The 12,187-nt window shown below is 40.0% G+C and overlaps 1 protein-coding gene across 1 annotated transcript in view; it reads left to right on the top strand.

The window, feature by feature from the left end:
- klf3 (Kruppel like factor 3 (basic)) overlaps positions 1 to 11,774 on the top strand; it is a 17,005-nt gene extending 5,231 nt beyond the window's left edge. The window contains exons 2-6 of the mRNA XM_008278421.1: positions 3,362 to 3,422; positions 3,898 to 4,420; positions 5,763 to 5,901; positions 8,176 to 8,342; positions 9,687 to 11,774. Of these exons, the coding sequence (XP_008276643.1) occupies positions 3,381 to 3,422; positions 3,898 to 4,420; positions 5,763 to 5,901; positions 8,176 to 8,342; positions 9,687 to 9,868 (1,053 nt within the window). The 5' untranslated portion in view covers positions 3,362 to 3,380 and the 3' untranslated portion in view covers positions 9,869 to 11,774. The remainder of the gene's footprint in view (positions 1 to 3,361; positions 3,423 to 3,897; positions 4,421 to 5,762; positions 5,902 to 8,175; positions 8,343 to 9,686) is intronic.
- Positions 11,775 to 12,187: the final 413 nt, after the last annotated feature.

Below are 12,187 nucleotides of genomic sequence, written 5' to 3'. Positions count from 1 at the left end.
GTACAGCACCATATTTAAGTAGCTTGTAACTCTCTCATGCGCTTACACAATCACACGTTTCTGTTTACCAGGCTTCAGATCTTCTAAATGGGAACAAATATTTGGTCATTTTCAGCTCAGTTCTGCACCGTTGCCAACCCATGCCACTGGAGCAAGGGAAAGAAATGACACCAGCATTTCAAGAAATGTTGATGTTACCACTTGCAGCCGAACAAAGGAATAACTATTGCAGTTCGACACACAAGAACAGCAGCTGGTACAATTTTTTTAAAAACATAGTGTGACTTTCTTAGCCTGTAGGTGGCACTGATGAGCATTTGTGCATTTGCAAGCATAAACTACTTGTTTTTTGATATGATGGAAAAAATTAATCAATCCTTATTAATAAATCAATTTGTTAAATGACAGAATTAATAGAAAACACTTTTATTGATTACATAATTGATTTAGCTTGTGAATCAAAATTGTTTGCTCTCTAATTTTCTTTATATGTGTGTGTGTGTGTGTGTGTGTGTGTGTGTGTGTGTGTGTGTGTATGTGCGTAGACTGCAATGTGCCACACTTGATTTACAACACATTTGTGGCTGCAAATTCTTATACAGGCTCCTCCTCAAAGTGATAAAGATGTTTGCTTGTAGCTATAGATAATAATTATGTGTATATATAATTATTTTCTGGTAAAACTTTTTGTTAAGTCCCTTTATGTAGTGTTAATAAGCAGAACAAAAATTTATTTTCTGTGATTTTACTATAATTACTATAATTTTTACTATTATCTATATTTAAAAAAAAACAAGCAAAATTTGTAAACAGCAAATTGGTAAAAAAAAAAAAAAAAAAGACAGAGAGAGAGAGAGAGAAAAAAAATACAGATAAAAATGTCAATCTTCTATTTTTTTTTTTTTTTTACAATGTAGTATGTTATGGATTTTAACTGTGGGTCAAACAAAACAAGTTTTAAAAAAAAAAAAATCTTGGACTATATGGCATTTTATTACTCTTTTCTGACATTTCTGCCCTAAATGACAGATAGATTACAGAATAACTGACATTATCTGTTAGTGGGAGCCAAAATGTGAAGCTGCAACATCAAATTAAGAGTCACAACTAAAGCTGGAAAATATTCTGGGGATTTTCAGCAGTGACACCTTGTTTGCATGTGTGATTTTTTTTTGTCTGTGTGTGAGTCAGAAATGTGTCCCTTGCAGAAGTTCTACTTGTGTAAATAGCAGAAGGACGGGCATTTTTACATATAAACGCAAGATCAGTGTAAAATTTGGGAACTTCCACAGTAACCATTGCTATTTCAAGCTTCAACCAACCTGGTGGACATTTTGAACTCCTTGTTTTTGAAGTGAAAATATCTTTACACTGTACCTGTGCTGAAATCGCTGCCTTTGTCCTTTTCCTGTTTGATGATCTGATCTGTTTGTGCTTCATACTTGCTCTTATTGCCACCTCAGTGTGTGATTCACAGCCACAATAGAACAACTGCTTGACCTCCAGCTGAACCACAACACAATACAAGCCCAGATTAGAAAACACACCCTCAAAATACACACACACACACACACACACACACATATAGTGAGTTACCACCTGACTGCAGCCTCTTTGTTTCTTCGGAGCCAGGCGGAGGGCGAGGCTTCAGTCGTCATGTTCACACCCTTCCTGACCCAGCTAACCAGCATCCTGCTCCCCTATTGGTCTGCTCCCCATCTGGACTTGGTGTGCGTCTGCCTTCCCGTATGTGTGTGTGTGTGTGTGTGTGTGTGTGTGTGCGTGTGTGCGCTGGGGTGTGATGACTTGTGTTCTTGGCCATTTGTTAATAATTAAAGGCTAACTTGTCTCCAGACTGTGGACTTTAATCAGGTCACAGACACACACAGACTCCCTCAGGGTACATTCTTTGACAGTTCATGTTGCCTTAATGCTCCAGTGAACACACACACACAATGATACTCATAAACACGCTCACTTAGCCACAAACATGGAGTTATCCCAGCTGCACCTGGCCATTCAAAGCCAAGGTAACTGGAACCGCCTTTGAAACCTCAAACTCTTTTGATCCAAACGTTTGACAGGCCTCTGTAGGTGATTTGTATGTAATGTGTGTGCATGTTTGAAATGTGATGTGTGAGGTTTCACTCTCTCGTCTTTGACACTGGGAAGTTTCTCGCCTGGAACTGATTGTATTCTCGTAAAGCAATGCGCTGTAAAGTCATGTGTAGCATTGTGTGAGTTTCGGGTATTTTTCAAAGGACGTTCGCGCCGTTAACTGTCAAGCAGACGGCGTGAGTTTGCAGACGCGACAGATCAATTGGCAGTGAGAGATGCAGAGAGTGAACGGAGGAGGAGACGATGTCTAAAATTTGACAGAAAAAGTATGTTTAAGGCTATTGTCTGAAGTGATTTACTGGAGTGAGGTTAAGCGCGCTCGTATATATACACAGAAACTGCAGACACTTTCCAGTCACCTATACTTAACTACAGAGCCTGTCTAGTCTTTCCTTCTACTTTATGTGATTTATTCTTCATCACTTCACAAGATGTGGGTGCGAGTTGTGTAACTGCTTTTTACTAGTTCCTTCTTTTTCTTGTGGCCTGGAAATACAATCATTCTATGAATTATTGATGGTATTTTAGCAGTAAAATATACTTTTAACTCCTCCACAGCTGTAGAGGAGATGACAGCTGTAGTTACTTTTTATATGAAGATTTTCCATGAAAGGAAACATAGAATGTTTGGACGAGCATACAACAAATTATTAAGGATTAAGCCAGTGTTCCCCAATCCTGGTTCTTGTCATATTTCAGAAGTCTGAGTAGAAGTTTTATTTGTGCTCTAACTTTTACAAATGGCTTTATTTAAATACCGGTTTTGATTCCATTATTAGATGAAATTATCCAGCAGATCACAGAAAGGACAAAGATTTGTGACAACTCCCTAAAGTTAGTCTAAATTAAGCAGGAAGACAATGTTCTGACAACGTTCTGACAACATCTTTCATCCTATGATCCCTCAGCTTTATCTTGTGACCTTTTCGAGGGGGCCCAATCCCTAGCTTGGAAACCATTGAAGTGTAACAGGGTCTGATTTTTTCTTAGAATGAGAACTTTTGCTTTCAATATGTACAGTAATTTCAGTTCTTTCACTTGAATATGCCTTAAAAGTGTTTCTACTTTGTAATTTTAAGTAAACCATCTGACTGCTTTCTCATCTCTGGTTGTGAATCATCACTGGTTTCCACAGAAAACCAAACTGAACACCACCATTAATTCAGTTGTGAATGACTCTTAACAGTGTAAATGTGTTGTTAATTGTGTACGCTGATGTCTGATTGTATGTCTTGTGTTGCAGGAGCCTGGCCTGTGCAGCCATGCTGATGTATAATTACCCTCTGAAGACAGACATGGAGACGGTAAGGCACGTGTGCTTGTGTAAATGTAGCTTTGGGTGCTTGTGTGTGTTTTTGAGCGCTCCCATCATGCCCCAACATGTTTTTTGATGCCATACAGTAACTCTGACCTCGTGCACGCACGCACTCTCACACACCTACACACACTCCTGCTACGTGTCTAGACAGACTGGTTCCCACATTCCAGCTCTTCCTGGACAAACAGGCTGCTGCACAGTGGACATTTGCATACAATGGGTACACACACTGCCAGGCGAGCCAGCTAATGAACGCACACACACACACGCTGTACTCTGAGACATAACAGTTATCTGCTCCCAAACAGAAAATTTTTTTGGCTGGCTGTAGTTGTTTGTGTGGCAAAAACATGTTTTTCCCTGTTATTCAAAGCGGAACGGAAATTTCTAACTCTCTGCTCTTTTGTGTCCCTTCGCTGCTTCCTTCTTCTGCGTCCTTCCTTCTTCGTTCCTTCTCACAGTCATTCTACCCATTGCTGATGAAAACCCCAGAGCAGTCCGGAATGAGCTTCTCTCATCCCGCCTCCGTCTACCGGATGCACACCTTCGCCCAGGCTCACACCCCCAGCAATCCCACACACACCCAGCTGGAACCGGTGGACCTGTCTGTCAGCAAGCGTTCCTCCTCCACCTCCTCCTCCTCCTCCCCTCCCCGCTCCTCTGCATCCTCACCAGCCTCCTCTCGCAGCTCCCCGCCGTCCCCTTACAGCAGCCATGCTTCCCCCCGCTGCTCGCCCCCACACCACCAGCTGCGGTCGTCGCCCTCCCACGCCCTCCCGCCGCCCACTCCCTCACTTCCTTACCTGGCCCCCCTGCTCAGCTCGGGCTCCGGCGTCATCCAGGGGTCGGGGGTCATGCTACCCTCGATCATGGTGCCCCTGCCTGTCCTCTACCCCTCGCCACTTCACCTGCCCCAGCCGATAATGGTGAGCCCGCCCTGTGCCAGTGACGACGAACATCATCGGAACAGAGAGCTCAGGATAGGTGAGACATTATTTGTGATTTTATGCAGTTTGATTTGAGCTTTATTAGCAAAGAGATACTTGCATGCATCAAACATGAACCTGACACTAATCATTAATTAAAAACAAAAAAACACAACAACCCCCCCCAAAAAACATGGTGTACAAACACTGGGTGAAATTATGTAATGACAGTGACACACACAAAAAAAAAGAAGAAAAAAATTAGTGGATCAATATTAGTAATAAGACATCAGTAAAATGTATATATTAAAATACAATATGCCCATTTTCATCGTCTTAGTTTAGTGAAGGACAGGATTTTGTTTCCAGACACTTTCCTCTTAAACTCACATAAATCTTTTACTAAAAATGAGGAAGTGCTTTTCATTTCCTCTGTTCTTAGAATAACAGTTTCTGCAGATTCTTGTTTCATGAGGAAACAATTTTTTTTTTTAAATTCTGTTTTCTGTGGTCAGCTGGAGGTCAGCGACATCCACAGAGGTCATTGTATCTGAATTTTAGAGCTTTAACAGACAAGTAATCACTTAAAGAAACAGTTTTGCACACATCTTCTAAATACGTTTTATCTGTATTGTCTTTTTTGTTTATTTTCTGCAGTGGTCATCTTTAGGACCTTTGTGTAATCACAAAAACAATAATACTAGTACTAAGGGTTAAAATATAGATATATTCTGCAGTAAACTGTAACCTTAATAGTTGTGATATAGGAAAGTTCAAGAGATTGCCAGCATTACTATATGATGCATCCTCTGGGGACCATGACTGGCTTGTAATGCTCCAAATGCCAAAACAGTTTCTAGTCACTTTCCTGTCAGCATTTTTTCAAAGGTCCACAGGTGTTATTAATATTGGAAAAATAAACTGTGACTCCACATACTGTTGATAATTTACTAGTTACATTTTTTATTGGCTTCCTTACTTTTCTCCTAACTGCTTTTTTGTAAACACAGCCTGCAGTTCAACTGAAAAGGCCCTGAAACGAAAGAACGCAGAATGTTTTGTTCTTTGCAAAATCTGGTTTGAGCAAGCGGTTTATTTTTGGCAATTTTTTTAAAAAAAAAGGAAGATGGAATGTGATTTTGATGAAATGTTGCCATTTGAAGCTTCAGATCAAACAGCACATCACAGACGAGTAGTTTAAGGAACATCGGAAGGCCCAAAATCCAATCATTCTGTTTCCAATAAATGGTGTAATTTTGGCGATTTGTTACATAAAACCTGCTTTTCAAACCCGCTTTTAGGTTTTAGGTGTCAAACTATTATGCTTAACGTCTGTTCGTGTGACTAAATCATGACGATGCTGACTGCTGATGTTTGGTGATTGTCTTTCGTCTACCCAGCTCACTCCTCGAAGCCTCTGGAACTACGAGGAGAAGACCATGACCTCCACAAGCCGATCAAAACAGAGACTCGCCCTGAACTCGCCCATGACCCCCTCAGCCATGAGATGAAATCCTCCGTCATCAGGATACAACACGAGTACGAGTGACTAACACACAGACACACACTAAACTTACGGGTGTTGAAAGAAGCACCAAAGGTTTCACAAGTTTCACTGTCTGCTGCAGCACTTCCCCTTTAACTTTATATGGAAGTGGCGCTCAGAGACTCATTTTCAGTTTGATCCACGGTCTATTCCTGCTGTGACTTTATAAAGGCAGATGCTTCCACAGGATGAGGGATGGGTGTCAGTTAAAGTTGGCCGATAGTGGGATAGATAAGAGTTGTGATACACATACTGAAACGTCAAATTTTGATGCCTTAGTGCAACCGTACTGTGTGCTTGAACAGTAGTACAAGACGGAAAGAAAAACATGCCAGCCGAGCAAACATATTGGTAAATTAAAACCATGAGAGGGAACTTGTCTTAGTTTTGGTCATGTTTCCCCAGTGACGTTTGTCAAGAATGTATTGACGGTGAGACAAATTTCTCCAATCGCATTTTATTTTTATCTCAACCCAAAGAGCTTTGCATAAGTAGAAAGATGCATAAATGTGTCGATAAAGAGGATTTAAGGCAGGAAATATCTAAATATATCACGCTAAGAATGTGACTGAGCAGTCAGTTCCAGCTCAGACACCAAGCCTGCTGTCCTGATGTCTGTTACACGTCATCCCCTAAACTCCTCCCCTCATTTCTGTGGAGTTGAAATTATGTTTCAGTCTTAATGGGATGTTTAGATCACAAAAAGGTCAAACTCCTGCATGTTTGCTCAAGAGAACGTTCCACAGAGGAGGCAAGTTGAAAGAGATGAGTCTCAGATATGACACAGGACACAGTAACACAATAAATGACATAAACAAGACGTAAACATGCTTGCTTCACTGTATTTGGGGTGTGTCAGCTTTTGTCATTCCTCTGTGGCGTCTTTTTTCCTCTTCTTTCCTGTCCTGCCCGTCAGCCACGCCTCTCATTAGAAGCTGTTTACCTCGTGTCCCTATCTCCTTCTAGGAAGTGACAACGGGTTCATATCAGCCATCTTGATCGTATCTCCTCCTCCTTTTTTTCTCTCACCCATCCGCCTTACTCCCTCAGAGGCTCATTGTCCGATGCCTCCCCCACTTTCTCGCCCTCTTCCTTCACTCCTCTTCCTTCTTGCCTCCAGTCTCTCCTCTGTTTTGTGCCTGAGTGTTTCACCTCCGACAAAACAACGCTAAATAATTGCAGGTTTGTTATACATGTAATATTTAGGGGTTGCTAGCAGGTGTGTGTGTGTGTGTGTGTGTGTGTGTGTGTGTGTGTGAATAGAGAACAACTCATCCTTCACTGCAGTTGTCAGGGCGGTTGCTTTGCTTTCACAGGCCACTCTTGTCACTGTGCCAACCATGAAATAATTGGACCCGTAACAAAAAAAATGATCCGTCATCACCTCCTCTCAAAACACAACACAACACGCACACACACACACGCACATGCACACACATAAATGGATGAACAGTGTAAATACACCGTATCTTTGTGGTGAAAAGCTCAGATATGCTCGATGTGTATAATAATGATGGGTTGGCGTGTGTGTGCGCGCGCGTGTGTGTCAAGGGAATTTCAGCACATTCCTTTACGCAAAATTGATCTGTGTGGGATTCATATTTCAACACTCGACACCTGCTCTCAACTGCCACTTACACGCACTCACACACACACACACACACACACACACACACACACACACACACACACACAGTTTAATGAAAGACAACTCCTTCTGTTTTCTGACTGTGAAACATCTACTGTATTATCTTCAGCTTCTTTCTGTCATATTTTCCTCTTTTTGTTTCTGAGATTATGTTTTTGTCCAGAAAAGTTGTATTTGCACTCAATAAAGTGCAGATTTTTTTTAGAATCCTTATCTGTTTGAGCTCTGACACAAAAAAGAATTTTAAAATGATCTGCTTTGCACAGCTTTATGACTTGTGGCGCTCACTTTCAGATGCAAGTGAACGCTGCATGGAAGATTTGCATCAAATTCCAGTGAATGAACTGTTGAATGGTGAACACAAAAGCATCAGAGATGACAGAGGTGGAAGGACAAAGCAAAGGCGTGGTAGACTGGAAAAAGGCGGGAGGTGTTTTTCAACTTCCTGACTGGCAGACGTTGTTTTTGCACTGACGAGTAGCTGCAGCCAAATTACAAATGCATTTAGGTTTCGTCATCCCGAGGGAGGGTGTTGGTTCCCTCTGCTGGTCACATCAGATGGAGAGAGGTGAAGCAACAACTCTCTAACGTTGTTTTGTCCTCTCTGTGTCTCTCTTAGGAGTAACAACCCGTCAGTAATAGTTCATCCAGGCCCAAAGCATCCTCTCCCTGCCGACTCTCCAGACTCTCTGAAAAAGCGGAGAATCCACCGCTGCGACTTCAATGGCTGCAACAAAGTGTACACCAAGAGCTCCCACCTCAAAGCACATCGCAGGACACACACAGGTGAGAAGCTTCATTCATTTACAGGCTTCACTTTTACATCTTTTCATTTTACATTTTTAGAATCTTGACAAAAGGAGGGCATTATATTAGTTGCTGATCTATAAAAGTTGCTTTTTTTTCAATTCGGTTTGATTATTGTCTCCTTCCTCTGTCTGAGGTTGGTACAAAACGCTGCTGCTTGATTTATTACGGAGACAAAGAAGCACAGGATTCAACAGGTGTCAATGAGATGAAACCACATGTACAAATGCATTCAATCAATATTAATATGAAGTATATTTAACATGGAAATTGAGTTTATCACAATTAATGGACCTATGAAAGGGGGAAAAAACTTTTGGGAATATCAGCTAAACAATGAAACACTTAAAAAAATAATAATAATAATAGCTTTATTTGTACAGCATTTTCTGAAGACAAAGTTACAAAATGTTTTACAATAAATCAAATGTCAAATTAGACAAATAATGAAAACAAATATGTATGTTCTCAAATATGCAATATAACAAGATAAAACAGTAAAGTAAAAAAAAAAAAAAAAACACACACACATTTAAGACAACTTTTACTGCATCAAAGCAGCAAAAAGGACTATGACTGTGTCACCAATGTACCACCCAACAAGTGTAAAAGTCAGGATCAAGAAACCACAGTGTCATCCAAGGTATGATTTCACCTGAGTAATTTACACATTAGGGATTAAACCCTACAAAGGTTACATTAAATACTACTTTGCCAGACTATAATACAAATTAAGGCTGTGGCCCTAAAGTGTAATTAATTTCAGAGAATAACCTGACTAATGTAATAATAAAATTATGGTATTAGAGATTACAGAGCTTAAACTAACTGATATAAATATTATGGCCGAGACAATTACCTTAATATGCAACGCAGGTAATGAATGTTAGAGAGATGAAAGGTCAAACTCCAGAGTAACTCGTGACTTTAAAGGCATAGGTCTAATATCGCTGTCTTTGTTTAAGGGTTTCCTGACATTTTTGATTTATTGATCTGGTAGTTGCCCTCTTGGATCTTGAGATCTACAGAAAGAGCAGGTCATAGTTTGTGACAGCATGTGATCGAGCTTATTCCAGCACATTATGGAACCCTCTGCTAACTAAACTCATTTCCGAGCTTCATTTAAGTCTCTTCTTAAACCTTGTCTTTATGAATACTTTTCTAATTTTATTTACACTTTTTATTGACTTATCAGTATTATTTCCTCTGCACTCATTTCCTTTGACCTTATTTACTTTGAAACACTGTTCATAAAAGTGCTGTATAAATAAAGTTTATTGTCATTATTATTTACCAGTCTCATCTCATTTTTCCTCTTCGCAGGGGAGAAACCCTACAAGTGCATGTGGGAAGGCTGCACGTGGAAGTTCGCCCGTTCAGACGAGCTGACAAGACACTTCCGCAAGCACACGGGAGTCAAACCGTTCCAGTGTCCCGACTGTGAACGCAGCTTCTCTCGCTCTGACCACCTGGCTTTGCACAAGAAACGCCACCTTCTGGTGTGAAACCCTCCACCAGGCGACTTGAAACAAACTCCATGCTGAGTTCAATGTTGGACTGTACCACTTTGACTTTCAGGGGAGGGGGTAGGCTTAGAATGGCTGGCCTTACACATTGGACTCTGACATGGAGTGGGGAAATGTTCCTCAGGGTGCAAGTTTAGACCCTTTACACCTCATTAGCCTGAATATGAGCTGGTGTCAGCTTGCTACTCTGCAGATTTATCACCAGCTCATTTTTAATAGAAATGCGGTAGCTGTAGCAGACCTCTGATCAGCCGTGGAAGGTCCAGAGCGGCTGCAGAATCTCAGCTGGCCTGAGGGCAGCGCCGCCGTCTTCTAGATGCAGAACTGAACTGCATCAGTCTGTTGAAACCACACGGCATGCTCAAGCTTCTCTGTGCAACATGGGCTGTCATTCCTCTGCATGCATTCAAGTAAAAAATGTGGACTTCATCACACACTTCACACATGTTATTTGCTAGCTAGGCCAATAAAATGTGAAACTTTCCAGAATGTATCATATCACACCTACTGTGCATCGTGTCATACATACTTCAGCTTTTTTTTCTGTCATTAGCGCAGCTACCTGTGACATAACTCTAACTCCTCCTTCATGGACCGCCACATTAAAGCACCACACACCTCATCTGCCTCTACAAGCTTACATCATGAAGGGATGACAGGTAGCTAATGCTCGCTTTCTCTTGAACACACATTTACCAGCACACACAACAGAATACATGCACTTATTAAAAAGCAGCTCAGCCTTGGTCTCCTGTGCTCTGGGGTTTAAAAAAGAAAAAAATTGGGGCTGTGGGTCTCGTTCATTGTCAGAGTGAAGTGTTTTTTATGTTTTCATTCAGAAATGTGAAAGTTGCTGCACAGGGGCATTATTGTGTTTGTGAGGAAAAGACACCACTCGGTTGGTTTAAGGGTAGAAGCAATGAAATATCTTAACGTTGTCTTATATCAAGTTTATGTATCTATGTTTTTGGTTTGTGATGTGACACCGTGGTAGCCTTTTTAAAAAATTTTTTTATTGTTTGACACTTTTATATGGGAAAAATACAAAGTGCAAAGCAGGGAAATTTGCTCTTAATTTTTTGTTTTTCTGGAGCAGTTGAGTTTTATTCCAGCTAACCTTACAGGTGTTTTGACTTTTAATTTATACACGCTCCATATTTCAATATTCCCCGATGATTCTATGATTCTAGTCCAAGGTTCCTAAGATAGTAAATATTCTACAAGTAAACGCCATCATGTTTTTAGAGCACAATGTTTTACAGCTTCTGGAGAACAAAAAAGTTTTGTTGTTAGCGTCTTTGTACATCTCCAATGTGCACTTTATATACATATATATATATATAAATACAGTATATTGTATAACATTCCCAAAGGCAAATATTTTAAACGCATCATAGGTTTGCTAGTCGTTCTGATCAGAAACATTCAGCAGGTGTCTTGGTTTGTCATTTGTTTTTATCTTGTAATGCCAGAAGAAGGTGTGACAATTCATTTATTCACATGTACACATCCTCACACATAAACACGCACCGAATGTAGCGCCTCAACTCATCTACATTTGCTCCTGGATACTCTTTGCAGTTTTTTTTGCTTGTATATGTTTTTTGTATCTTTGCAAACACAAGTTGTAATATATATACATATATATATATAAATATATATTAATTGATTATTAGACTGAAAGGGCAATTAAAGGTTTTTATTAAGCATGATTTTGATACTCTATTATACATTTCTATAATGTTGTGTCTATATCTCTTTTTAATCTATACATTGGCAATTCAAAGGGAACGTGTTAAACTGTGAACAGGTCTATCTGCAATTTTTGCATTTTTAAACAGAATATTCATACCACTTAATAAACTTATTGGTAATATTTGCAGAATGCGTTGTTGTGTCATCAATTCTCTGTGTGTCTGTTCATGAAGCACATTCGTTTATCAAGAGATCAAATCTGCTTTGATCACTACTTACTCATTTACTGATTGATTGATGTCAAAAAATAAAGTGTAAAAAAATCCAACAAAACATTCTCTGGTTTCAGCTCTTCAAATGTGAAACGGTTCATGGTGCAAATTCATTCCTCTTTGTTATGTTATAAGAGGTAATCAGAGCTGATGGTGTAAGACAAATACTAGAAGCTAAATGAGTTATAGATCAATAGTTATAGCACAAGTTAGATTTAGCTACATACACAGGCAGGCACATATTATAGGCACAGTTACTATCATCAACTTTCAAAGAACCTTTCAAAATTTGTTGCAGGATTGGATTTTTACTACTATCACTATTACAGGT

The sequence above is a fragment of the Stegastes partitus genome, unplaced genomic scaffold, assembly GCF_000690725.1.
Source record: "Stegastes partitus isolate 25-593 unplaced genomic scaffold, Stegastes_partitus-1.0.2 Scaffold123, whole genome shotgun sequence".
NCBI lineage: Eukaryota > Metazoa > Chordata > Actinopteri > Pomacentridae > Stegastes > Stegastes partitus.
The sequence above is the reverse complement of the archived record's forward strand: the minus strand, read 5'-3'. Positions and strand labels throughout refer to the sequence as shown.